At 34.6% G+C, this 26,617-nt stretch overlaps 2 protein-coding genes across 2 annotated transcripts; one reads left to right on the plus strand and one right to left on the minus strand.

Moving 5' to 3' along the window:
• The first annotated feature begins 861 nt into the window (after positions 1-861).
• On the plus strand, positions 862-7,601 carry LOC149955542 (tax1-binding protein 3 homolog). Its single transcript, XM_090165324.1, has 4 exons — positions 862-1,117; positions 2,755-2,883; positions 3,004-3,081; positions 3,136-7,601. Exons 1-4 carry the CDS (start codon positions 1,064-1,066, stop codon positions 3,244-3,246), a joined length of 372 nt encoding a protein of 123 aa, XP_090021450.1. The 5' UTR covers positions 862-1,063; the 3' UTR covers positions 3,247-7,601.
• Positions 7,602-10,263: 2,662 nt separating this feature from the next.
• On the minus strand, positions 10,264-18,181 carry LOC149955543 (proteasome assembly chaperone 3-like). The gene is made up of 5 exons (XM_090164547.1): positions 18,054-18,181; positions 14,744-14,806; positions 12,867-12,968; positions 11,168-11,245; positions 10,264-10,441 (listed from the first exon to the last, which is right to left on the minus strand). Exons 2-5 carry the CDS (start codon positions 14,780-14,782, stop codon positions 10,304-10,306), a joined length of 357 nt encoding a protein of 118 aa, XP_090020673.1. The 5' UTR covers positions 14,783-14,806; positions 18,054-18,181; the 3' UTR covers positions 10,264-10,303.
• Between the last annotated feature and the right edge of the window lie 8,436 nt (positions 18,182-26,617).

Raw genomic sequence — 26,617 nt, forward strand, 5'->3', positions numbered from 1 at the left:
ACGTAACCCTTTTCGACGAAGAGCATTGGAGTGGTAAGTATGAATTAGGAGTCGCAAAATTTCCTGGTTTGGATTCACAAAGTCACACGTATAATAGATAGGGCACGAAGTCGGGTTTGATACTCTTCTATCGTTTCGGACTCGAATTGAGTCGTGTCTTGAAAATTTATAACTTCAAAATTTGGGTTTCGGCGAGGAAGTAAATGATGGTTTAAAGCTTTGAGAAGCACATCATATTCATCTTGGGCTGCAACACCCTGTCCAGCCGGTTGAGGAGCTGGAACAGTCAAAGTGGTGTAAAGATCTTGAATTTCGTCACCACCTTAATGTAAGAGAAGTGATCTTTTCCGATGGGGATTAATAACGTCATGAGCATCTAGTAGGATTTCGAATTTCCGTAGCCATTTCTCCCAACGAGGACCGATGTTCTCACGGGATTCCGAAATAAGAAACGGTGGGAAAGAAGGTAATGAAGCCATAATAACTTATCTTGAATTGTTGAAAGAATTATTTGGAGAGATGGTTTGGAAGGATTGCGCTGGGTTCTAGGCCCTCTCCGTCGCCATTGTCATGTCCCAGGATAGGTAAATATTGAAAGGAACACGAAGCGTAATTGAAGGTTGTTAGATAATTTTCTTTATTTAACTGTCCTTTCCGTTATAAATCCAAAACTAAATAATAATTTCATAACCCTTTTTACTTTCAAAACCAAGCGCGCTCTCCCGCGCGGACCAACGTAATATTACTTGCGACTTTTTAATTTGGTTCTTTTTAAAATTCTAATATATTTTATGTAGGATATCACAGTACCCATAGAAATGTGGTCCAGAATTGGTCATAAACTCCTTTCAGTAATTTTGTCAGTTTGTCTGCTTTTATACGGCTACTCTACTTAGGTAACGGATGAAATATCGCGTTTAATCAGCTTTATACTGGATCTTTTACTATTTGATAAATTAGTTATAAACAATCGCTGTGTCCATGTTATCAGCTCATTTATTTTGTTGAATTTTAATCAGTCAGATAATATTTTTGGAATTTCGCATAATTTTAAAAATTACCAATGTCTAAAATGGCATTTCAGCACGAGCCTGGAACGGCTATGGAGTGCTTGAGTGTAAGAATTATTTTACCTTAACCTATATTGCACTCTTTACCTCGTTTTACCCAAACCTAATTAACAATATGACAACTAGTATTGGGGTAATACCAAGATTATTCAACTAAACTTGAATGATCTTGTTAATACTACACTGACATTGGTGATGAAAGGGGGTCAGACTACTATTTAAATCAAATCATCTATGCCTCCAGAGCAGAATTTTTCTACCTCACTTATTGTAGATTTCACATTTCTGATTTATGTTAAATGACCACAGAATGTATTTAGGTTTTTTAAAATGTATAGAATCAAGAAATCTACTAGGCCTGACTGAAAATCGCAATTCAAATTAAAACTAGCTTAATGCAATCTATCAGGAACTTTTTATCATTCACACAATAATTGCGAATCTACCAACTATTTTGCTATTTATGATTTATTAAATTAATGAAAGCCCTAAATTCAGCTTTTAATATGAATTTTTAACACATTCTTGAAAGGTAAAAGAAACATTCTTATGGGGGACTAAATGGACTCTGGGTTAGGGGAAATCTACCCCCTAAAGAACAAGTCTGGATCGGCGTTGTGATACTGTAGCTTGATAGGAATTAAAGGATACTTATAACTAATTGAAAAGAAAATATTATGAAACAAAGGATTTGTTTCTACTACAACCACATGATTTATTAAAATATTTTGGCATCAGAGATGGGCAGACGCCGAGATAGTCTCCATTTCTAGAAGGGATTCCTATTATACTAACTATTTATGAGGCAAGGCGGAACAGTTACTAAAAAAAAGTGACGTTTAAATACGATATTGATAAAATATGACACCAAATTAAATTCCGATTTGCTTTTCATAATCCTTACCTGGGTCGAGGATCCGTGGTTTCTGGGTTTCGTGTTGGGGTCCCCAAACAATCACTACTTACAACCGATACTAGATGACATTAAACTACATTCTCAGCAGTGCTTGAAATGGACTGGAACGCACTGAAACGCTGTTCTGTTTCTTAAAAGTTTTTCCTCATATCGTTCTGGTTCGTAAAAATTATTATTGCACAGCTCTCGTTTTTCAGAATAATTGGAAGCTTTGAAAGGAAACACGTTCCGGTTTGTGAATAAGTCCAATTCGGGCACTGATTCTCAGTAATTTATTAAGCACTTGGTTGGACTTTATATGCAAATCTTTATTTTGTTCTTAAAATCAAGAACTTTAAAATTCAAAAATAGAACAATTTTAGCTTCATTGAGTGCTGTCAACATTATTAATTTATTTTTACTAGGAAAAATTTCCGCATTTTATTTTCCCAGAAAATTAACAGCACCAGAATTTTATTTAGTTGATGTTATAGTTTGTTCATTTTAAGCTGGTTATATCAATAGTTAATGAACTGACGTTATCAGACTGCTATACTCCCCATGTTAGAGGCGTGTTCCTTATGAAATTACATTTTAACCTTGAATTTGAAATTTTGTGTGCACCTATACATAGAAATAGCTATACCCACAATTCCTAAGGGCAATTTATCGCGTCCCCTGATTTGGTTCATTTACTTTTAGTTATGTAATTAAATAAAGCAAATACACCTAGCTAAATTAAGTTACTATTGTTTTTGATGTATTTTGGCTTATATTAATTTGTACTAGATACCAATTAAACTTGCCAAAGAGACTTCTACAGATTCAGAAGGGCGAGAAGTTATGAAATGTGGATTTAAAATTGGTGGTGGAATTGACCAAGATTTCAAAAAGAGTCCCCAAGGCTATACTGACAATGTAAGAATTATTATACCCTAGCTTTATTATTGCAGTATTCATAGCGCAACACTAGAAGTTTTCAAACACTAAAAAGATTGCAAATAAATAACTAGGTTTAATCAATATTTCTATTTAAAGGGTATTTACGTTACTGAGGTTTATGAAAGCAGTCCCGCTGCAAAAAGTGGTTTAAAAGTCCACGATAAAATTTTACAGGTAAAAAATCATGCATTTTTTATAATAACGCAGTATAATAAAAAATTGTTTCAGGTCAATGGCTATGATTTCACTATGGTAACTCATAAAAAAGCTGTAGAATACATCAAGAAACATCCCGTACTAAATATGCTAATTGCTAGAAAAGGTGTTACACACTCATGACAGTCTGAAAATTGGAGCAATTGTATAAGTTTAGTGTAAGGAAAAATGGACTTTGATGCTTATAGGGAGTGTAGTAAGTGAAATTTACTTCACTCGGCTTCAATGGTTTATTATGGAAGCAATGCTTTTGTAAAAAAGGACCTTGAAATTTGGCTCAAGGTGTAAAGCAAATTTTACTCAGTATTTTGTACTTATGGTTCCCATTTCTGCAGTTAAGAACTATTTAAATCAATTTGGTCTCTTCTTTGTTCATTTTGGAAACCGTGTGCATTAGCCAGGGTGCTCCTTTCATCACAAAGCTTGATTAGGACGCATGTTAGTCAATATAATTTTTTTAAATTTGCAATTGATTTTCTTCATAATTGAATGTTTCCATTTAAAAGTTAAGAATTTAATTGACAATTCTGAGTTAGTTGGCTACTTTAGGCCACCCATCCCAATTGAAAATGTAACTGGCCTTATTTTGTAAAAATTGGAAACAATTTAAATTTTATACTGATAAATATAATTTTCTGTAGTAATTCAACTGTTTTCTAAAACAACTGACTTAAAAAAAAAATTGAACTGTCACCCAGGAGCAACAAAACCCAGCACCCCACACAAGGAAAATGCAACTAGTCTTTAAACACGCTAACGCCGTAAAATTTCATGGTACGAACCTTACGCTGCACGTTTTAGGGAAAGGAGGAAGAAAATTTTCCCCTTCCAACGGCAGCAGGCGCTAAAGCGTCTAGCCAATGAAAATTGTACACAAGAAAATGTATGACTTTTGACGGGTTGCGTTCTTCTTGTGTGGGGTGCTGCGAGTGCTGCTTCTAGTTGTCACAATCTTACCTTAGTTAATTAAATGTTTTTTGTAATCCAGTAAGTTTAGTAAAAAAATTGAATCTCTAAAGTTACTGGACTATTCAGAAAGCACTTATATTTCAAACAAGGCACTTGAATTTTCCTTAATTCCAAATGTACAAATGCCAAAGATTATATATATGTGCCATTTTATAGAAATTTAATTTTATATTTATATAATAAAAAAGTGTAACGGTACAAAAGGGTTTTTTGATAGAGCTATATTTGCTGAGTGGAGGACGCAATATTAACTCAGTCAATGCGACAATTAAAGGCAGCTTAGTTTCTAGGGAGCTACGCTATTACATTCTTCTAAATTTTATGTGTAAAAGGAAAATTTACTTAATGGGTCCATTCTGTGCTTATGGTCAGTCAAGTTGAATTGCTAGCGTTTCTACCACTATTAAGTAATTGACTGTCTGTGTATCCTTAATCCTTACTAAGTAGCTTTTTAATTTAATTATTTCCTAAATTCCCGCAAGAAATCATTGGTTTAACATAAAAGGAAAATTCCAGCATATAGTACATTGTTTTTTAAAAAGACGCAATAGGCAAATTTACCATTAGAATTTAGAAATGTCTCATTATTTAGTAATTAACAACATTTAAAATGGAAATAAGAACAATTTTTCCTTATCTTTTTAATTAAACTGTAGATATGGTATCATCCTTGAAAAAGACAAGGAAGATTTTTACTTAGACTACACTGATGAATGTGTTGCACAACACTAGGGAGTGTTGCAGTTGTTATTAAATAAAAGAATGTAGGTCCACTAGTGTAGTGCAGTGCCTTCTTCAAATCTTCCTCCTTAACTTAACCTTGCACAAAGTACTTAGTCAGACTTTCAGAGTAAACTTTGTTATTACCCTTTAGTAATAGTGTTATAAATTTATTTTTGGATGAAGATAAGAAGTTGAGGTTGTAACAGGTCCCTGTTCTTATTTTATTAATTAAGCAAACAACCCGAGACCACCGGTTACATATACTCGATTCCCAGTTAGGCTTATCATAATGAGTGGAAATAATGATAAATCAATATGGCGATGGATTTAAATTGAACATTTTTAAATTTACAATTTGATCCAATCCTTGTTGATCCATTTTAAATTAATACTGATATCTAAGTTTATGTAATCAGAGTAATTACACTTTGGTCGTAGCTTTACGGAAAACCCAAAAAAAGACTATCTAGCACATGGGTTTGTTCGTTTTATCTCTAAACGTACCTCACTTTTGTGACTTCATCAAACATATGGGAATGGGAGATTGCAACAGAAAGAGCGCCATCTTTTATCAGGTGATCAAATTGTTGCAAGGTGATTCAAAAATAGTCCAGAAGGGAGGGCATGTGGTGACGAGAATAAATTTATTTTGTTTACCAAATAAACAACCAATGAGGATAAAATGTTAAGAATTTTAAGGTTAATATTTCCATTTGTTTTGTTAATTACTATATATTTAGAAAACTAAGGGGAGTCATGAAATTGTGTATTACCTTTCTTATGAGGCCTTATGTTCCCAAAGTGGAACTTTTCTTTTAAGGTTCACCGAAAGTAGTGTTTTGCGGTTCTAGAGACAGTTACTTTAATAGCATTTTTTCTGACTATGATTGCATACCCCCATCCATTTTGCACGTTTTTAAGGTTTTTGATACTATTGCATTTTTTCTATAATTTATACACCCAGTACTTTACATTGCCTTATACTGGTTATTTATAAAAAAAATTGTACACTATTCCTATATTTAATCTTGTCTTTACCTTTTCATAGTCAAAATTAATTTTAAATTCTAAAAATACTATATATTTTTATATCCCAATTTAAATGCCTCTGCACAGCAACTTAAGTTCATATTTTATTGACAATACATTTCAAATGTATATTTGTATATGATACATGTTTATGTGTAGTATTTTTGTATTTAAGTATTCAAAATTGCCCTTAAGTTTGCAAAAGCACCACTGTGATTTAAAATGTATGGCTTACTATGGTTTCTGGATAATTTTGTTATTATTGGTAATTTTAGATCTTGGCTAAATACAGCCTCATTTGTTTATGGCAATATGTCACTAGTACTTTTAATGAAATTGTTTGTCGTATTACTGTTCAATCCAATGACCTTTCTGGTTTTCTGTTATTTTAAGGTAAAAAGTTACTCTGAAAGGCTTTGAAATGTACATTTCTAAAGACTTTAAATGCCTAAACTTGTTGCAGAATCTTCTTGATTCTGATATATACAGCATAAAAATTAACTGTGCAGACTACATATAAAGAATCAATTTAGATCAGATTATTATTTAAAAGTATCTAATAAAAGTTTTCAAATTACAATTAGTGTTCGTATTGGAAATAAAAATCTTTAAGTCAGCGTAATTTCATACCTGGGAAAATAGCTAAGGTGTAAGACTACAGAAATTACAGTATTTTGTTAATTTTGAATAATTTAACATTTTTTTTAAACAGTTGACTTGAATTAGTTTCCCCAAAAGTATATAATATCTCTCTCGAGAGAAGTATCCATCTAGGCCATTAACATTGAACATTGGATTTAGCAGGGTCTATGTAGATTACGTTGGTGGCTATTTTCCCACCAAATGTACACTGCTCAAAATTTACCAAGTCTTTTACTTCATTTAAAAATGTTAAATAAAAATTACACAGTGTAGGGATATTTACCTATTGATAAACCATATTTTTGCAAATGAAATAGGTTTTTTTAATATCAATTGGAGCTTACGCAGACATGTTTCAAAGCAAATAACTTTTGCAGTATAGGTAGATGCATTAATCCTCATAAAAGATTTACATACTTCAGATTTCCCAGGATATAGTTATAAAAATTACACAAATTGTGTAACATTGTAAGATAAAAAAACTTTATGATCACTCCCCAGATTGAACCCTCAATCCCTATCTTCAGTATCAGATCAGATCGCTATTAGAAAATGAGGCATTAATCATTTGCTGTCCCTGTATGAACACTAATTTTAACCAATGAAATAAGACTCCCAGAAAGTTTGCTTTTAATAATTTTGTACTCTGGAAATAAGATATGCTAAGAACCATTTCTAAAATTAAAATCAATTTGGTTAATTTGCACCATTTTTTTAAAGGTAGCCCTCGATACCTTGTTGTTCAAATTTGATTTGGGTTTAAAAAGGGCGGTTTTCACATACAATACTAGTAATGAAAATACACAGCAGAATGTCACTCCAAACAGCTTTTTTCTTTTCATTATGTAAATGTTAATTTATGTATTAGAAAACATTTAATGGAAATTGTTAAATATTTTTTTGAAGTTGACATGCTCCCAAAGGTTTCAAATCCGACAGGGTTTAAAATGTTTAGTGCTGGTGGAAGAACATTAAATTCTTACTTTTGAATGAAATGAAACTGAAAAAAGTATATTGTACAAAATACTCTTAAAACCTTTGGTGTGGCACTATAATTTGGATTTATGATTGGTCCAATTGTGATTTAAAGTATAATAAAAAAAGCAGCTATTATTGTGACTAAAATTTGTGTTTCTCTTAAATATTTTGTACATGCTCTAGTACCAACTACTGTTAGTGTTTACTTTATTCTCAGACTTCATTTTTGTTCTGTTTCAAGTCATAACCACAGCTTTTTACAGGGGCAAAATTTATATAGCTACCTAAACCCAGTGCCATATTAATACCCAAGGCACCACCTTAGGCCCAAATCATCTAGTGACTTATAACGCCTTTAAACAGGTGGCCGGGTTACAATGCCTAGGAGGGTGGTAGCATGTCCTTCATGCCATGCGAGCCAGCAGTTCCCTAAACTCACTATTACCGTTCTTTGAGCCACTAGGCTTCAACGTAGTCAGGTTTATGGATAATGAGGCACTACCTAAATAGGCTTAAGATTTCCAATTTCTTCTACTTTGTATTAGTTCCTCAAAAATGGTAAAGTGGAATTTCCTTTTTGCATACCATTTTTCTTCAATAGCTAAGAGTGGCGTAATTTACTACAATTAAGAAAATAACCATTACCATAGTTTAATGTAATTTTGTACGAGTTAATATTTTCCAGTTGGACATCAGCGAAATGGCTCCCATAGGGTTGTTACCACTTTCTCTAGCTTATGACATATCGAATGTACTCTTGAATATGAAACATAAGATAAAGGATTTTTGGTCATAAAAATCTTAGGGTGGAATAAAGATGAGGTAATTCTGCATTGTATTCATTTTCGATAGGAGAAACTCAGAAAATCATCTAAACATATTCATTCTACCAAAGTATAAATAAAAACATTCCTGCTTCAGGGTTTTTCTTTACTCTCCCCATTATAAAAAAAAAACAGAGTATTGGTGTGTCTTAAGTTACATATAAGGTACATTTAAATTTTCAACATTATTTAGATATTGGCTTATCTTAAGCCTTTTTTTGTGTTTGATAGCAGCTATTCAATTATTGCTTAGGTTTTAAATCTGGGGGCCTATTCTGTAAATATTCGAAATCCAATTTTCGATCGAAAACTAGATTTCGAACTTCGAGATCGCGAAAAATGGTGTTCGGTAAAGATTTCGAATAAGCACAAATCAATGCAAATGGTCGAAGTCGATTTCGACATAGTATAGGGTATCGAGATTGAATTCCCATTCGATTTTTTACAGAATAGCCCCCCAGGGTTGTTAATTTAAAAAAAATAAAAAATTTATTTGATTTAAATCTGATTTTTTTATTCCAAGATTTTGACTTTTCTTGACAAATTGATAAGCAATTTGAGTGCAGCGATTACATAAACTATATTTTCAATTAATCTTTATTAAATGAATTAATATTTATATGCATTTTCTCTGAATTGAAATTTCTAAAGAACCTACTTTCATACATTTTCATATGTGATAATGATTTAAAAAAAATCACTGGATTTAAATCACGATTTAATTTAAGTGTTAAATTTATATTAGCATATATCAACAATTCCATAAGGGGCTGTTCACAAATTACGTAACGCGGTAGGGGGGGAGGAGGGGTTTGTGCAAGCGTTACGAATTGTTACGTGGGGGGAGGGAGGGTTCACTAAAATGTTACGTAACACATCTTATTTTTAATATCGTATAATAAAATTTTCATCACTTTCAGAAAAAGTCGCAATTATTAAAAACATAAGCATTTTCATTGGTTTACCCACGTTTAAAAGAATTTCATATGACCTTGATCTACAGTTTCGACTATTTTCCCACGCTCGGGATGGACAAAGGTGCAAGAACAATTAGTAAAATTTAGTACCTGGTCTTATTGTACTTTATTACCAGCATATTAGTTGTTACGTACTATAATAATATAAGGGGGGTCGATATTTGTTACGTAATTTAAGAATAGGGGTCTTTCCATTTGTAACTTTGTTACGAGGAGGAGGGGGGAGTCCAAAAAAATGTTTTTCTGTGTTACGTAATTTGTGAACAGCCCCTAAGTATAGAAATATACCTCCTCAACTGCAGTACTGCACCAAAACCTTGAAAATGCTCAATAATAATGCTCTAGATCATTTCACCATTTTTAACCCTCTTGTAACAGATATAAGAAGCCAGTTTGTGCAGAAATTAGGCCTAACAGATGGTACTAGTATAAACCCATAGATAAGAGCTAGGCTTTATATGGAGGACCCTCTCCATTATCTATCACTTCACGCCTAAGCTCCATTGATTAATTTGTGGTTTTTGTTATTATATTACTTTCGAATATAGAACATAACTAAACATTTATTTAAAAGAACTAAAATAAAACTACATAACAAATTTAGAATCTTAACTGAGCCATGCCCAAGTAGAGTGAGTTATAAACTTTCAAAACAGAATCATGCAGACGACGTTCTTTATGTCATACCAAAGACAATATAATATTCTTCTTACTCTAGGACTCCATTTATAACAAATCTACGTCCACCCTACAACAGTTTTAATATTTTATTATAAATGTAGCTAGTCAATGAATGTACAATAAAGCTTAGTTTTATTATGAAAATGTCAGCATTATTCTATCACGGCCATCAACTCCACCGATCCAGATATCCCATACCCATGAGCGTTTCATTCTTTTTTAGACGGACAAAAGAATCACAACAAGACATAACCGCAATTGTAACTCAATCTGCTTACCTGTGATGCAATACCCAGTTAAAACTTAGTACTTATAAGTTAGCATAGTATTTTTTTATTAAAAATATACATAAATTAGTTATTTGATATCATTAACACACTGTACTATTTTAGAAATATTGTTTTTGGAAAGATCTTTCAATGCAATTCCAAGAATAAAAGGTTTTGAGATTTTCAATTGTTCCACAATAAAACGAGCAGCTGCATGAATTTCTGGCTAAATAATAAAAAAATTCAAATACATAACTATATTGTATCACTGGCGAGGGGCTATCACTATCCGTAATCGGCGTACAAGCCTGTAGCTTTGATTACGTAATCGATAACAGATTTAGCACTACCGAAGGCTGTGATCGCTGTAATCGGTGTACAGAATTTAAAGAAGTGGTTAGCCCCTCGATCACTGGTAATAAAATTATGGGTGGTACAAGATCAACTATGTGGGCTTCATTCATTAAGACTCAATGAAGATTGTAGAGGAAACGTTGGAAAAATATTTTAATAGAGACAGTTGCTCAAAGTGATGTAGAATCTTGCTTGACACTTTTTGGCCATTGCCTATTTTGTGCAATGGTGCTTACCATAGCTTATCTTATGAGAGCAAAGGCTTAACTAAAATTCCCATTCATACAAATACTTAATATTGGAAACTAATTTTTTTTTCATAATTACTTTTTATATTTAAAACAATAGAATTATCAATTGATTGTTTTAAAAACAATTTAATGTACGTGTCAGTTTTTGCTTGTGCTGGCCTCACTATACCTTTGAACAAAACAAAAACCACGTGGGATGGGATTCAATTTAGTCACACATCAGAATAAAAGCCACACCAGTGATGCATGTGGTATAATTTACTAAATATATCCTGTTACTCAACTTAAGTCTTAAGGGTAAAGTAAAATGGGCTTAAAACAATTTTATAGATAGAAAAGTTATTTACCTCATCCATACCAAGCATTACAGTTGTGCTAAAAACGGTGCATTTTCCTTCATTTGTAGTTTCTTGAGTAACAGAAACCTAAAAGAATATGTTTATTAAGATTGTATTAGAGGCAGTGCTTGAAATGGACCAGAATGCCATTCTATTTCGTAAAAGTTTTTCCTCATATCATTCTGGTTTGTAAAGATTATTTTTTATTGCACAGTTCCAGTTTTAAAGAATAATATGAAGCTTTAAATGGAAATACATTCCGGTCTGTTAATAAGTCCATTTCGAACACTGATTAAAGGCACATGGTTGTAAAAATCATTTATTTTCATTTTTGCGGTCAAAATTTAATTTGATGTAGAACACCAAAGCAACTCACGTCAATTCATGTTGTAAGGAGCTAATTTGTACCAATATTGCATAAGCTCAATAACAAGGCATAACATAGTTATTATCACAAAACACCATTGACTCCACACTGTAATTCATTGTGGCCTAGGGGTGCCTCACCAAAACTAACTGGCGTACTTGTTGCTTGACCTCCAACTGCCTCTTCAAAAATAAAACTTCCCCGGAACTCCCAAGGCGATAAGTAGGACAACTCTACTTTAACTCTTCCTAAGGGCTTGGTGCACTCTTTGGGCCTTACAATGTGGCACCACAAATTTTCTTAATGCAGCTTACAAAAAAAAATTCTAAAGTTTTGTTTTTACAATAGAGAAAAAAAAAAATTCACCACTGTTTTGACGTTTTCAAATTTGACAATTTCATACCATTGGATAATATATTTAAAATTAATGATTTTATTGTGCTGAGTGTAATCAGGGCTGCTTAAATTGATGGCATATAGTCGTCACAAATCTTTCTTCTAATAATATTGAAATGAGTGTTCTGTGGTTTAAATTAGAAAAATGTGTTATGTTCATTTTAACTAATAATGAACAGAACTTTCAAATGTTATATGATTTGTTGAGTGTATTTGGTTATTCAAGCCAAAAGAATAATTTTATTATTTTTTCTTAAAATACAATAATTTCCCTAGTTTTTAATGAAAAAATGTAATACTTTAAGCTTCTTTAAAACTTTTGATTACACTTTACCAATATATTTTTGGAAAAGTCTTTCTATAAGCTATCACAAAATGACCAAAATATTTTTTTTCTAATTTGGACCAGAGGCTTGCATCCTAAAAAAAGCTTATTTACATTTAAAAATTTAACTAACAAGCTGACAACACCTTCATTTTTAACAGCCCCAATTACATTTAATCAAGAATCTATTCATTTTAACCATGAATATTGAACTGCATTAAAGGGAATAGAACCTCCAACGAGTTCTTTATGGAAGACCCCATCAATTTCCTTTATTCCCTTCACAATCAGCCATTATCAGCGCGGCAAGTGTGAAAAGCCTTTTGAGCCAGCGGACAATATCGGAACCCTGGGAGGGCGACAGAAATACTAGAGGTTATATTCCCTTTAAGTAGTTTGGCCTTGGTCATTAGAATGGGAGAAGTTTGTTATTATTTTCACAGGGTCTTCTTGCTACTATCCACTCTGCCACCCCCCCCCACCCCCTTTTGGTGTCAAATACCCTTCGACAATGTCTTGTAGTTCTGACTGTGATAAATTTTCATCCTCTTTGCAATTTTTTTGGATGAATGTCTGGTTATGCCTATAACTACAGTACACTACATAATTTTTTAACTTACTAAATTTCCAATTTTACCAAATTCAGTAATAATTAGAAACACTTTGTCTTCATATTCCGTGAGTGCAATATCACAAATTGAATCATCAGTTTTGCATTTGTTCTAAGAAAGAAAAAGAAAATTTACGAAGGGGAAAATGCACTATCAAACAAACAAAATTAATATTTTTTACATTTATGACCATGTGCCCCAGATTTTAATTAATATACATCATTTAAGAATAATGGCATTGCAGATTTGGCCAAATGATATCATATTCCTCAATTCAATTTCTCCAAGACTTGTTTAGTAAGGTCAGCTGGTTAAGGATCGTAAGGGGTGAGATTTTAGTCAAGGATGGGTTACGGGTCGATATTTTTAATTTTTTTTTAAAAAAAGCAAATTATTATATATTAAAGAAAATGAAATATTAATATTTTTAAATTCAAAACGTTTCACTAAATGGAACTTGATTATACAATAGAAACAATATAGCCACAAACAGGTATGGGCAGAAGAACGGCGGCAATTACTAAAAAGAATAGGAGAATTTTTTTGCGTCCTAAAATTTTCTATTTTCTTAAAACGTTTTTTGAAAGAATATGAACTGATAGGAAACCAGACTTTTTTGGAAACCCAACTCGAAAATAAACCACCCCAACAAGACCGGGGTTGGGGTAAAAAACCCAGGGATCCCAGACTTTCCGGGTCGTGGTCCAGGGTCCCAGTACGCTCCCTACAGCTGGTGTTTCAACTCTTACGTGGGCGATGGAACCCTTTAAACTAGTTCCCACATAAAAATATTATCTCACATTCCATAGGTAAATTATTTTTTAAAATTGAGACACTTTCATAATGACCACTGATGATTACTTCGGCGAAATAATGACAAATTGTAATATTAATTTACTCCATACACTAAACATTATACTTGATAAAAAAAAGTGGCAATTCAATTAAGCTTTACTTATAGTGGACAATTTGATTCAACCCAAGTAGTTTAAAATAATAAATAGTAATCAGCTAGGCTAATATCTAAGGCACCACTACATGCCTAAATCAGCTAGCGACTTTTAATGCCTTTAATTCCAGTTTGCACATAAACTGTGTTGTATGGAGGTAGTAAGCCCTTCATCTCAACAGCTCTAGAAAGAGAACCAATGAGTTACCCAAACTCTTTAAGACTAATATTAGGTTGGTAACTGATATGATAACGTAAGAGGCATCTTAATCTGATTGGAAATAGTGATGCTGATCTGTAGGGCCTGCTTTGCTTATGAGGAATCCTAATCTCTTGTCCTCTGTCATTGTGTTCATTACTTGGCCCAAAGGTTTCAGCATCTTGGTACAGTACTGCCTAGAACAAAGTTCACTAAGCGAGCGCTCGCTTAAAGCGAAGCGGGGGTCTGGCAGCAGCCCTAGCTCCTGTTTCTCCCCATAAGCGCCGCTTTCAGCAAGCGCTCGCTTAGTGAACTTTGTTTTAGGCGGTACTGTATGCACCAAATGGAGACTAATGAGTTCCCTAGCATTCTAATCAACGGGACTGTCTGCTTTAAGTGCTGAAATTGTACTTTCCAAGTCTTAATGTTCAGGTATGCACAATGGACATCCTAACTGCCATAATTATTTTACCCTCCACAGCCACGATTTTTAAATCTGGGTGGGGGCAACAAGATCGACTAAAACTTTCAACAAAAAATTTACTCATTCAATAAAATTTTGGGGAATGGCACTTGCCCCCCTGGCTGCACCACTGCCTTTGATAGGTATATGAAGAATAAAGTTAATTGCTGTACTTTCCAATGAGTTTTATTAAAAAAATTGCTAGAGCTTATGGCAATTTTCAAAGATAATCGCACCGTTGAAACCTTATATGTATCTCATTCAAGCTAACTTACAAATTTTGTACGTCCAATGATGTTTGAAGAGATATCCATTTACTTGTAAATTCTCCGAAATATCTACATGGAACAGAAAAAAGTTATGATTTAAAAATATGAAATTTCTTTCCCCGATAAATGGAGGAAAAAAATTCAAAAGATAAAAAAACCATTTCTTCAGTTATGGATGGCTTTTAAAATTAATTTTGCATGTCAAATAATATCCAGCAATGTTTTGACCAAAAAAGCTGGTAAGTAACATAAATTGTAAAACGTTAAAAAAAGGAATAGCACGAGAAAGAGTTTATAAAAATGCTAAATTTATTTTATATCATTATATCATAAGGTCACCTTAGCTTACTGAATAATAATAATAATAATAATAATCAGCTAGGTTAATACCCAAGGCATCACCTTAGGCCTACGTCATCAAGCAATGTTAAAAGCCATTAATTCAGGTGGCCGGGTTACAATGCCCTGCATGTCATGTGAGCCAACAGCTCCCTACACTCACTATTACCATTAAACTCAACAAGTTTTTAAGGAAAGGGAAAACTGAAGAGCTCGGGGAAAACCCCTTTAACCAGTGGGGAGAGAACTTGCAATCTCAAAACAGAAGGAGTTGTTCCGAGTTTTTAACCAGTGCCAGAAGCTGAGATCAAACTCGTCTACTCTTGCTCCGACATAAAAGTGCTAACCACTCTGCCACCCCACCTTCAGAATCAAGGGCAATTTAATTACATAGTGAATTAACATCCTATATGAGCGAGGTACATTCAGATATTCTCATTCGGATCAACAATTCTCAGGCTAAAGAGTAAAAGATCTTAGCAGAAAAGGTGACTTAGCAAAATTTGCCCATTGCTGTTTTTCGGAGTTTCTTAAAATAAAGTAAGCGAAATAAACCTTATTTTATTCGAATTACCCCTGTCTTTTTAATGGATACCAAAGCTGTATGAACCTTGATGAAAACCAGCCGTAAGAATATCATTCACACAGTTTAAAAGATGTCTTAATCTTAAGTTAATCCTAGTCATTCAAAATTTAATTTGGATTTTTGGGAAGAACAAAGGTGTAACAATTGATTTAAGATTACATTTAACACTTTATTTAGAACTTCAATTTTATGTTCAAGGTAAGGTTCGATTAACTTGTATTCCTCCTGCTTTATTTGTCCCAATGAGGTCAAAGGAAAACAAGCCAGATATTGTTCATCCCATTCCCCACCTCAAGTGGAGGCTTACATTGAGGATATGAAAATATTAAAACAATGGGACTAAGGGTACCATAAATTATTTAAATCAATTTCACCATTAGTATTATCAGAAGTGTATAATATTGTTACATAAGTATGACACTTCCAATTCTTTGCATGCAAAAGTTTTACAAAGAGCTATTCACAGACTGCATTACGGGCTTTGTCGCCTTTTTGCATCCACTTGCGAACGCATCACACGTAGCCTTTGACAGCGCCTCGCTAGGGGGAAATTTTCTTCTTGTGATGTCACGGTAAAATATTCCCCAAAGTGACAAATTTATGGAACAATATTATAGACTGATGGTATTATTTCAACAATCTAAAATTTGGCTAGAAAGTCTGAGGCATGCATGACTCAAATCAGATTGAAACTACTACAAAATGTATAAAAAATTGTCACACTTATGTAACAATAGTATACACTTATGATAATACTAATGGTGAAATTGATTTAAGTAATTTATGCTACCCTTAGTCCCATTGTTTTAATATTTTCATCTCCTCAATGTAAGCCTCCACTTGAGGTGGGGAATGGGATGAACAATATCTGGCTTGTTATCCTTTGACCTCATTGGGACAAATTTATCTTTTAACTATATCCATACCTATAATTGTGAAAAAACCATGTTAAATAAACTAAAAACATTTAAAAACTATACGTTTCAGCGGGCTAGATCTGTCATCATCAGTTGTCACAAAAATGTAAGCAGTTATACAGCTTGAAAAACAAATGCAAAGCAAAGTACCCACACAGTTAATTCAGAAAAATAAATTAATAGTAAATAATAATGATAATAATGTATAAAACAATTTAAAAATAAATATATAACTTTACCATACATAATAAATGTTACTGATAAGATAAAAATAAGAAATGGAACATAAAAATTACGTATCGGAAAACTACCACAATTGCCAAGTATTAGCTAAAACCTTTAAAATTAGGTATTTAAAAAACACTAACTATATTTACAGTATAAGATGTAACTGTGGTTCTGAAGTTTGACGTATATCAGGGTAGTTTAGATCTGGTATTTTTGCAACCTCTTAACTATGTAATATTACATATGTGTATACATATGGTACTAAATTAATTTCTACTTGGTTAGGAGATTGTGAGCTTATATATTAAAAAGAGAAATCTCGCCATGAATCTCAATTCTGGAGTATTATTAAAACACAATTGGAATGCATTAATTTTTTCTTTATATAAATTTTTTGTGACGTTTTTTTGATAAGATATTTTTCCCCCTACCCCAACTTTTTTGTACCTTCCGCACATTGGTTTTTCGAAAGGTAACTGCTTACACTTTTGTGGCAACTGCGGATGGCAGGTCTAGCCCTCCAAAAAGTATTGTATTTCAATTATTTTAATTTAACATGGAAGTATGTGGTATTTTCAAATTTAAATGAATGTGCAATAGTTTTTTTTTTTTGGAAAATACAGGAGGTCACATGTAAATGTTTTTCTACATCACTAGCTATTTTTGAAGATAGAGTGCGCTTGAGTTGAAAAAGATTTTGGAATTTGAGGTCCAAATGCAAAACGTGCGTGCCCATAGAGTACTAAAAAGCTTAAGATTGCGACACAGAGAAAAACAATTTATACTTAAATTTTATTTTATTTCATAACGTTGATTTTGGAAGACAACTTTTAGAATTGTCCCCAATCCCTTTAGTGCTCTAACAGTAAGCTTGGGCATTAGCCTAGCTGATTAATATTTAGTATTATACATAATCATATTCTTAGTTTTACTCTTGACAGATGTGAACATTTAGGATGGCTTTTTCTTGTTGCGGTTTTCTAAAGGTGCTGTACCAATATAGATTGCTCTACCAAAAAGCATATCTGAAGCAAATACTCTAGGTCAATTTTAAGTTTTAAAATTAAATTATGTGATCAAATTTGAACGTTGATTGAACAACCAAAAAATAATGAAATTATAAGAAAAAAATTCAGACTGTCAGAGGAGGTATGTGTTTCTACCTTATATGACAAATGGTATTAATCTATCTACGATTTTACGGTGGTTATTGTATGGTAATTGGGGTTAGAACACTTAAACATACCTCAGCCCTTGTAATATATATTGCAATATTTGATACTTTCTGAAACCAGCGTAAATCTCTTTTTAATAACAATTTGTGATGAGAAATATGATTAAGTTGAAATTCGAACACTATTAAGTAAGGCTTGGATCACGGCCAACTTAGATCCACTGCTACTCGCACTAGTGCGAGTAGCAGTAGTGCGAGTAGCAGTGGATCTAAGTTGGCCGTGCTTGGATATAAGGGTTTTTAGTTTTTAACCAAGCCTAGAACAATATTAAACTGGTCCTTAACTCTTTGGGACCAGTGTTGGTTCCCAAAATCCTTGCTCTTTTTTACTTCTTAAAATCTTATTCCAAGCCAATCCAAGGTAGTGTCTGTCAGTCTGCATAGGAAACCAATAGTTATTTACTAAAGTAGGACAAACGAAGACCAAATTGTCGTATGAACATTACTAGAAATGGAATGTAACACTGTTTGAAAAACAAACTGTTTGAAATAGTTCTTAAAGAAATAAGTTATTTAAACTACAATTCTATACTAAGAAATAATAATAAAAATCGAGTTTAATTATCTTAAAGGCTCTATAAAACCAGGAAACTATAGAGGTAAAAGGTTCCATTGGGACGGTGATACGAAAGCGCGTCGAGAAAAAGGCGGGGCTTAACTACGTCAAGTGTAAGACGTAACACGACATTTCAAATTCATTGGCTCAAGGTTTGACGCGAAAATAATGCGTCGTCATGGTAACAAATAGGCAATCTTCCCGCGCAAAAAAGGCTTTTAAAACAATGGATTTAAAAACCTCAATTGGTTATCGTACTTAATATTTTTAAGTAATTATAGATTTCCTTAATGCCTTTAACATGATCCGGCGCGACCGTCTCCTTGAATACGTTTACAAGGAACTTCCTGATCTGTACCTGTTCTTGCGACAATGCTACAAGGAGCCGTCTCATCTCGTCTATGGGGAATCCCTTATATCCTCTGAGCGCGGCGTTCAACAGGGGGACCCATTAGGCCCAGCTCTCTTCTGTCTCATTGTTCAAAAGGTGGCATCCCGGATGGTTTCAGAGCTCAATATTTGGTATTTGGACGATTCGTCGCTGGGCGACAAGCCTGAGGTTGTCCTTCAAGATCTAATCCTCTTGCAGGAACTCTCCGCAGACATCGGCTTAGAACTCAATCCAGCAAAGTGCGAGCTCCTCATTCTAAATCCGGGATATTTCGATGACAGCTATTTCAAATCTATGTTCGACGTGGCAGCCCCTGGGATCAAAATTGTTGAAAGATCTAACTACGTCCTTCTGGGCGCACCTCTCTCAGACGAAGCTATACCTGACTGCCTAACTAGTAAAATCAAAGCTCTAAAGATCATGTCTGGGAACCTTGAACAAGTTTCTGCGCATCATGGCTTTTTTTCCTATTGAAAAATTCCTTGGCTATTCCGAAGCTCTCTTACCTTCTACGTAGCGGCCCGGTATGGCGTGACGAAGAGGGTCTTACCTCATTCGATGATACTCTACGTGGGGCGCTTCAAGATGTAACCAACACGCTAATGGACGAGGGTCCATGGGTACAATCATCACTTCCCGTGGCCAAGGGTGGTCTCGGAATCCGCCATGCCTCCAAACTGGCTCTTCCGGCTTTTCTATCGTCGGTTTCTAGCGTAGCTAGCCTGGTCGGCGATATTCTACCCGACTACATACCCGTCTCCGAAGATCCGGTATTTCGAGAAGCCTCACATCAATGGGAACTTCGCACGGAGGCGCCCCTACCGTCCCCGGACCATTGGAAACATCAGCACACGTGGGACGCCCCGATCATTGACAAATCTCTATCGCTTTTGTCAGAAGGCGCTTCCACCGATCGTGAAAAAGCCCGGCTTATATCGGTAATTACCAAAGAGTCTGGTGCATGGCTAAACGCCCTTCCATCGCCGTCCTTGGGCACCCATTTAGACGATGACTCTTTTCGTATTGCCATCGGCCTTCGGTTAGGCGCCCGCATCTGTGTTCCGCACTCTTGCAACTGCGGAATCATGGTTGATTCCTGGGGCACCCACAGACTGAGTTGCAAGAAAAGCTCCGGCCGGCTCTCCCGACACGGTGCCGTCAACGACATCCTGCGACGCGCCTTAGTATCTGCAGGTGTACCGTCTGTTCTCGAGCCACCTGGGTTGTCCCGCGATGACGGAAAACGCCCAGACGGAATGTTCCTTGTTCCATGGTCCGGCGGAAAATCGTTGGTGTGGGATTTCACCTGCACAGACCCTCTAGCGCCTTCGTATTGGTCCTCATCTTCATCAGCCCCTCTCTGGGCCGCTACCCAGGCTGAAAGGAAGAAGCGCGAAAAGTACTCGGGCCTAGAGAATCGTTTCGTGTTTAAGGCTGTGGCTATTGAGACTCTCGGGTCGTTCGGGCGCGAAGGTTTGTCCTTGGTCCATGCCATAGGCCGAAGGATTCGGGAAGTAACGGGAGAACCGCGTTCGCCAGAATATCTGCTGCAACGCATCGCGATCGCGGTCCAACGAGGGAATGCAGCTTCGGTGCTGAACACTTTTCCGCCAGGTTCTTCCTTAGAGGAATGCCTATTCTTCTTATAAATAGTTGTAAATATTTGTTCATAGTTGTATATTCTTATGTAAATAAAACATGTAAATTACAGATGAGTAATTATAATGTTCTTCGCGAAAGAAGTATAGCGATACCTAATTTCAGGTATTTGTATGGTTATAAAAGAGATAATCAAGTAAGCTAATAATATAATAACCATGACTAGGCTTAATGACGAGTTTTCGTCGAATTAGGGTACCGAGGCGCGAGTTTTTCTCGTGAGTTTTCCCGCTTTAAGACACGCCCATTTCTACGAGCTTCATCACGGCCGTAAAAATCTTCCTTAGCTATTCCAAGAGTATACCTATATAGTTTCCTGATAATTATCAATACGCTTGATAGGGAGTTTCACAATTATCGTTGAAGTAGTTGAGCGCTGTATTAGTGTTCATAATGAGCACCATAAGATATGGGCGGTGTTTTCCTTTCACAATTATCGTGGAAAGAGTATCCCCGCCAGGAATTTTTAACACACAGGCCCGGTCTGATTTAAAGACCCCCCCCCCTGTCTATATTCTTGACTATAGTTAAAATTTTAAAATTATGACACTAATATGTTAATTTAAACGTTTTCTTAGGAAAGATTAAATTTTCTGCCCTCGCAATTTAATCAAAGAATGATACTCTTCGATTAGAACTTTTACCAAATTCGTCAACCACTAAATTAGGGTTTTCATTTAAACAATTCGACAAATCCCGATTAATGGACCACGTAGCCGGATTTGAAAGTCTAAATTCTCCCATAGTTGTTCGAAGACGTGTTTCTATTCTTTTCACGGAACTGAAACTTCTTTCTGAGATGGTGTTTGCGACAGGAATGCATTGAACAACCTTGTAGTACTTAACAAGGTCAGGGAAGCCATCTTCCATGGGCATTAAATAGTGGAAGCAGTCGCTTACGCTCTTGAATTTTTTGGGGATAATTAGATTTCTCGCAATTTTAATTTGACTTTTTAAGGAATCAAGGTCGAAATGAAACCTATCGTATGTGTTACAATGTGTTAGGATATCGATTTCGTTTAGGAAGTTCTCAGAGTAAGGGTCAGACGCCATGATACCATTATATAGATCAGAGTTTTCTAATAGCCGGATTTTCATTTCAGAAATAAATTTGTCTATTAATTCGAAATAGGTGGACCTCATCTGGTCTATTAGGGTTTTTGCTTCAGTTTCCCTGGTCCCCGTTGTAATTGTTACCACACTATGTTTTAACCCAAGGTTCCTAAAAGCACGCAAACGTGGTTTTAATATCCTGTTAGGGATAATTTTACGTTTACGTAAAGCTAATGGTTCGCTGTTACGGTAAGGTATTGCAATAAAAGCCGATTCCGCGATTTTAGTAGCTTCTTCCCAAATATAATCAAAGCGTTCAGAGTTTCTACAATCTTCTAAGGTCTTGACAGTAGCTTGGAAAATGGCAACGGCTTCCGTAAAAATAACTTTGAAATATTCCGACAGGGAATTTGTTACGCCTAATACTTCGTCTAATGCAACGACTAATATTAAGTTGTTAAAGTTATGTAATTGGGATATATACCCACGACACTCAGCAGCGTCGTCGGATTTTCCGTTTTCAATCAGATTCTCTAAAGTTAAAACTACGGAATCGAGTCTATTTCTAAAATAGTTAATCCTCTTTTTTTTGCTCCACCATCGAGTGTCGCAGCTTTGTGGCATTTTCAGTATGTCGTACCCTAGATCTTTTTGAGAGTTTTCAAAATATTCACTTCTAATAACCGAATTGCTTTAAAAGTTGTAATTGGCTTGAACCAAACCTAGTAATTCCCTAACTGTCGATATTTTGGAGCAACAGTCAACTAAAACTAAATTTAAGCGGTGGGCGTAGCAATTAACGTACGGACAATGGCCACCTACGGCTTCTTCTACTTTAACCCTTACTCCTTTTACGTGTCCACTCATTACACTCCATCATAAGTCTGTGCAACACAATTCTCCAGATTGAAACCACCCTCTTTTAAAAGATTTATAATTGCCAAGCTGATACGCTCAGAATCCAACTTGTGTAAATCTGTGAACCCTATAAATAGTTCTACGACACCTATTTCTGCTTTAGTATATCGAATACAAAGACTTAACTGCTCTACTCCCGCGTTGTCTCGTGTTTCGTTAGCTATTACAGAGTAGAATCCACCGGATTCATTGACCTCTTGAACAATAATTTTTCTCACTAAACTTGCACAAATGCCAATTATCTCGTTTTGTATGGTGCTGTGCAAATATTTGGCATCCCTTACAAAAAATCAATAGAAACCAATTGTTTTTTACACATTGGTAACGATTAGTTGGTTGCACTTGTATTTTTGAACCATTCCCATTTGTTTCCACATTGGTATTGTTGATGGATTAAATTGGTTTGTTATTGGTTCTAAAAGGGATATTTTGTTTTTCCAATTGGTTTTGTTTATTGTATTTAAATGGGATATTTTGATTTCCAATTGTAGAGTTTATTGGTTTTGCTTATTGGTTCTAAATGGGATATTTCATTTTTCCAATTGTAGAATTTTTTTTTCCAATTTGTTTTGTTTTTTTTTAAATGGGATATTTAGATTTTCCAATTATAGTGTAGAGGTTTCTAGTGGTTCCAATTGGAGGTTTGGAGTGGTTCCAATTGGAGGTTTACAGTGGTCCCAATTGGAGGTCGATAGTGGTTCCAATTGGAGGTGGATAATAGTCTCAATTGCATTTTTACAATGGTTCAAATTGGTTTTATATCAACACATTTACGCTGTTTGTACACTTGTCGAGAAACCCCAGTATAAGAACTTAACATGATTTTCATGCTGATGTTACGTGATTTTCGTACTCACACAGGATTTAAACATTGTATAGTGTAATGAATATATCAAAACTATTATGATATTATCATAGTGAAGTAATTAATGAACTGAGTAACACTTTGCCAATAAGGTTATATTTTTACAGTTTACGTTAATGAATATGACTGTGACAATACAAGAAATGTAATTAGGGAGAGCATTCGATTGGTTATTGTTTGCATTTACCTTTAAGACGGGTGAATTTGCAAGGAAATATTAAAGATAAATTTTATCTAATTTTATTACAGTCAGTTTAGTTGCATGATAAAGCAAATCTGAGGAGACTTTAATAGAAAAAAAAACAAGTTGGGTATTTGTTTGATAAATTAATTTTACTGACAGTAATTATGTCTGAAAAAGTATGGCAGTGGGCCATCACTAACCCAGGGCTGTAGCTAGAATTTTCACTAAATTGACATTTAAAATTGCATTGAAATATAATGGGTGATTTAAATCAATGATTAGAGCCCATTAGGTTTCCAAATGGTACTCTAGAGAAAACCCAGTCGCAGTCGGAGCCCATTGAGTTCCAATTGAAACCATTAGAACCCAATTGGTTTACAAACAAACTTTAACTGAGTGGAGGATGCATTAGTTCCAATTCCCCAGTAGCAAATTTTGGTCGGGCCGACGTCGTCTAAAAAGGGTCGGCCGACTAAGTCGAATCGTAGTAGGCTACCCAGTCCAAATGTCACCATCGGCCGACTGCACGGTTTTAGGTCGGCCTCGAGTCATTTTGTCGTTGTCGGCCCGACTAATTTTTGGACAGGTGGCCCACCCCAATAAATGTTAGCCCGCCAACTCTTAATTCACAACTGTATCTCAGTCGGCCCTTCCATCATTCATTCATCTTGCTTATCAGTCGGCCCTACCGACTTGCCGACCAATTATACACAAAATTATATAGGCTTGTTTTATAAAGTCATAAAGAAAAAAATAGTTCAGAGATAAAATGAGTTTATTATCGTTTTTATAAAGCTCATCAAAAAAATGTTTTCTAAGATTAATATTGAAAATAAAAAAAATAATATAAATGAAATCGTCCGGGCAATGTGGTTTTGGGGGCCACATTCATATTCGGCACTAATTTTATCACAAAATATGCTCTTCATAAAACGTCTGGATATTTCAAAACAATGAAAAATTAAGAAACTTTAAAAACCGAAACGAATCCGCGATCAATTTTACATACCACATCTTAGAAACTCTTATATAAAATATACGTATCACAAAATGCTAAGGCATAATTTTATCAGCCTTGTAAACTTTTAGGCCACTATTTATCACAGTAAATAAATTTTTTACAAAAAAACTAAAAGCTCTCCCAGGTTCAGGGTACTATATTATTATAACAAAATGTTTTATCTTTCAATATTAAGCTGTATTAACCGTACTAAAATACTGAAAATGTTTTTTTTTCATTCACTTGTTTCCACTTTATCTTTGCCATTTGCAATAGTGTTGTATGCAACTTATTCTTTGACGACCACTTTTGTCTGTCCTTTGCAGGTTTAACCATGTTTTGATAGTATTTCCAACCTCTATTTCCTTCACAACTTTCAGGTTTGCGCTAACTTAAACAGCATCTACGAATAAATAACTGAAGTCACTTTGTTGAAATGATAAAAGTCTGGTAAAATCAATCATATCTATTATTACACACTTCAGCTTCAGATCTTCGAATGCAAATTTGCCATTAGCACCCTTCCAATTGCCAGAAAGAGAAATCTCACGAGAAAGGCGCTTTCTCATTATTGCTCTTGTTGAGTCCTTAAAATTTTTGGTTCCCCACCTGGCAAACTTGTTTATTTGTTTTAAAATATTGAAATCTAAATTTAATTAGAACTATAAATTAGTACAGTGACCTATGCTAGTCTCACAATTTAACAGATAAAGTGAAAAACCGTTTAAGCAAAAAAAATATAAATGAGCATAACAACAATCAGATAGCCTCTCTCTATCACCCTGTCTTGAGTAAAAAGCTTGGACAACTCACAGCTTCCATTCTAGGTTTTATCCTCCAAAAGCTACCCATCAGTATTTTAAATTTTCAGTACTTTTAATTGGAATATTAGGCAAGTCAGAAGAAACTAAGTCCAGTTTTACACCAGCAAAAACAGAGTCATCCACAACAGCCCTTTCAAATTGGCATTCATATCACACCTACCATTTTACCTCCCACATCTACTAAGCGAGGTGAATCCACACCTTCCGCATCATCAACTCTTCTTATAATGACTTAGCATTCCAATTGACCAGCCTCATATAAATCCCTTTCATCAGAGTCACCACTCTCTACAGCTATGTGTTTGTCAGCCATAACACTTAAGAATTTTTTTGTCTTAGCCTTTGCCTCTCAGAATAACCTGTTCATGTTACTAAATTTAAATAGAAGACATACGGGTGGAATTATGTTTAAAATTTTAATAAAAATGTTTAACAAATCTTTTTAAATATTTTACAGTAGCTTTCCTTTCGAGCTCGAAGCTCTTTATTTACTGATCAGTTTGTAAAAGCGCTTCGAGCTCGAAAGCTACTGTAAAATATTTTAGAAGATTTGTAATTTTTTTAATTAAACTTTGAAATAGACTTCCATGCGTATGTCTTCTATTTAAATTTAGTAACATTATACCGCTTCTATGGACAATAATAGTTTTAATTTATCCTGTTCATATTTGTAAGGCGACTTTTGCTGTTATTCCTCCATTATGACCAAGGCTTAAATATTGGCGGTACTACCGAAGAGTAGGCTTATGTTTAACACGCCTGGAACTTAATATTATTTAATCTTCTAATCATCGTGATAAATGAATTTCACACACAATTATTGTTTAAGAAGAGATTAAATACCTTTAGGAATATGAATCCAAGTCGATATTATTAATAAAACCGACTAAAATAGATGATATAATTCCCCTGACTCCCTCGTGTTGATCATGGGCGAATTAAAGTAGGACATGACTTTTCCCAAAAAAGCGTACGGCTAGAAAAACACCTTCTAGTGGCGTGATCTATCGGTCACTTTTAATTAAACAGGAAGTATAACCGTTTTAGATCAAACCACATGACTCTTGTAGGGGGGGGGGGGGGGATTTTTATTTGAATTCCCGAGCACGTGTCGTGGTGTGGTTAT

This window comes from Leiobunum rupestre, chromosome 2 (assembly GCF_980474605.1).
Source record: "Leiobunum rupestre chromosome 2, qqLeiRupe1.1.hap1, whole genome shotgun sequence".
NCBI classification, from domain to species: domain Eukaryota; kingdom Metazoa; phylum Arthropoda; class Arachnida; order Opiliones; family Sclerosomatidae; genus Leiobunum; species Leiobunum rupestre.

Coding starts and splice junctions, on each gene's coding strand:
- LOC149955542 (XM_090165324.1), top strand. CDS start 1,064: ATGTCTAAAATGGCATTTCAGCACGAGCCTGGAACGGCTATGGAGTGC. Junction 1,118..2,754: donor CGGCTATGGAGTGCTTGAGT/GTAAGAATTATT, acceptor AATTTGTACTAG/ATACCAATTAAACTTGCCAA. Junction 2,884..3,003: donor CCCAAGGCTATACTGACAAT/GTAAGAATTATT, acceptor TTCTATTTAAAG/GGTATTTACGTTACTGAGGT.
- LOC149955543 (XM_090164547.1), bottom strand. CDS start 14,782: ATGGATATCTCTTCAAACATCATTGGACGTACAAAATTT. Junction 11,246..12,866: donor TTGGTAAAATTGGAAATTTA/GTAAGTTAAAAA, acceptor ATATTCTTTTAG/GTTTCTGTTACTCAAGAAAC. Junction 10,442..11,167: donor TAATGCTTGGTATGGATGAG/GTAAATAACTTT, acceptor TTTATTATTTAG/CCAGAAATTCATGCAGCTGC.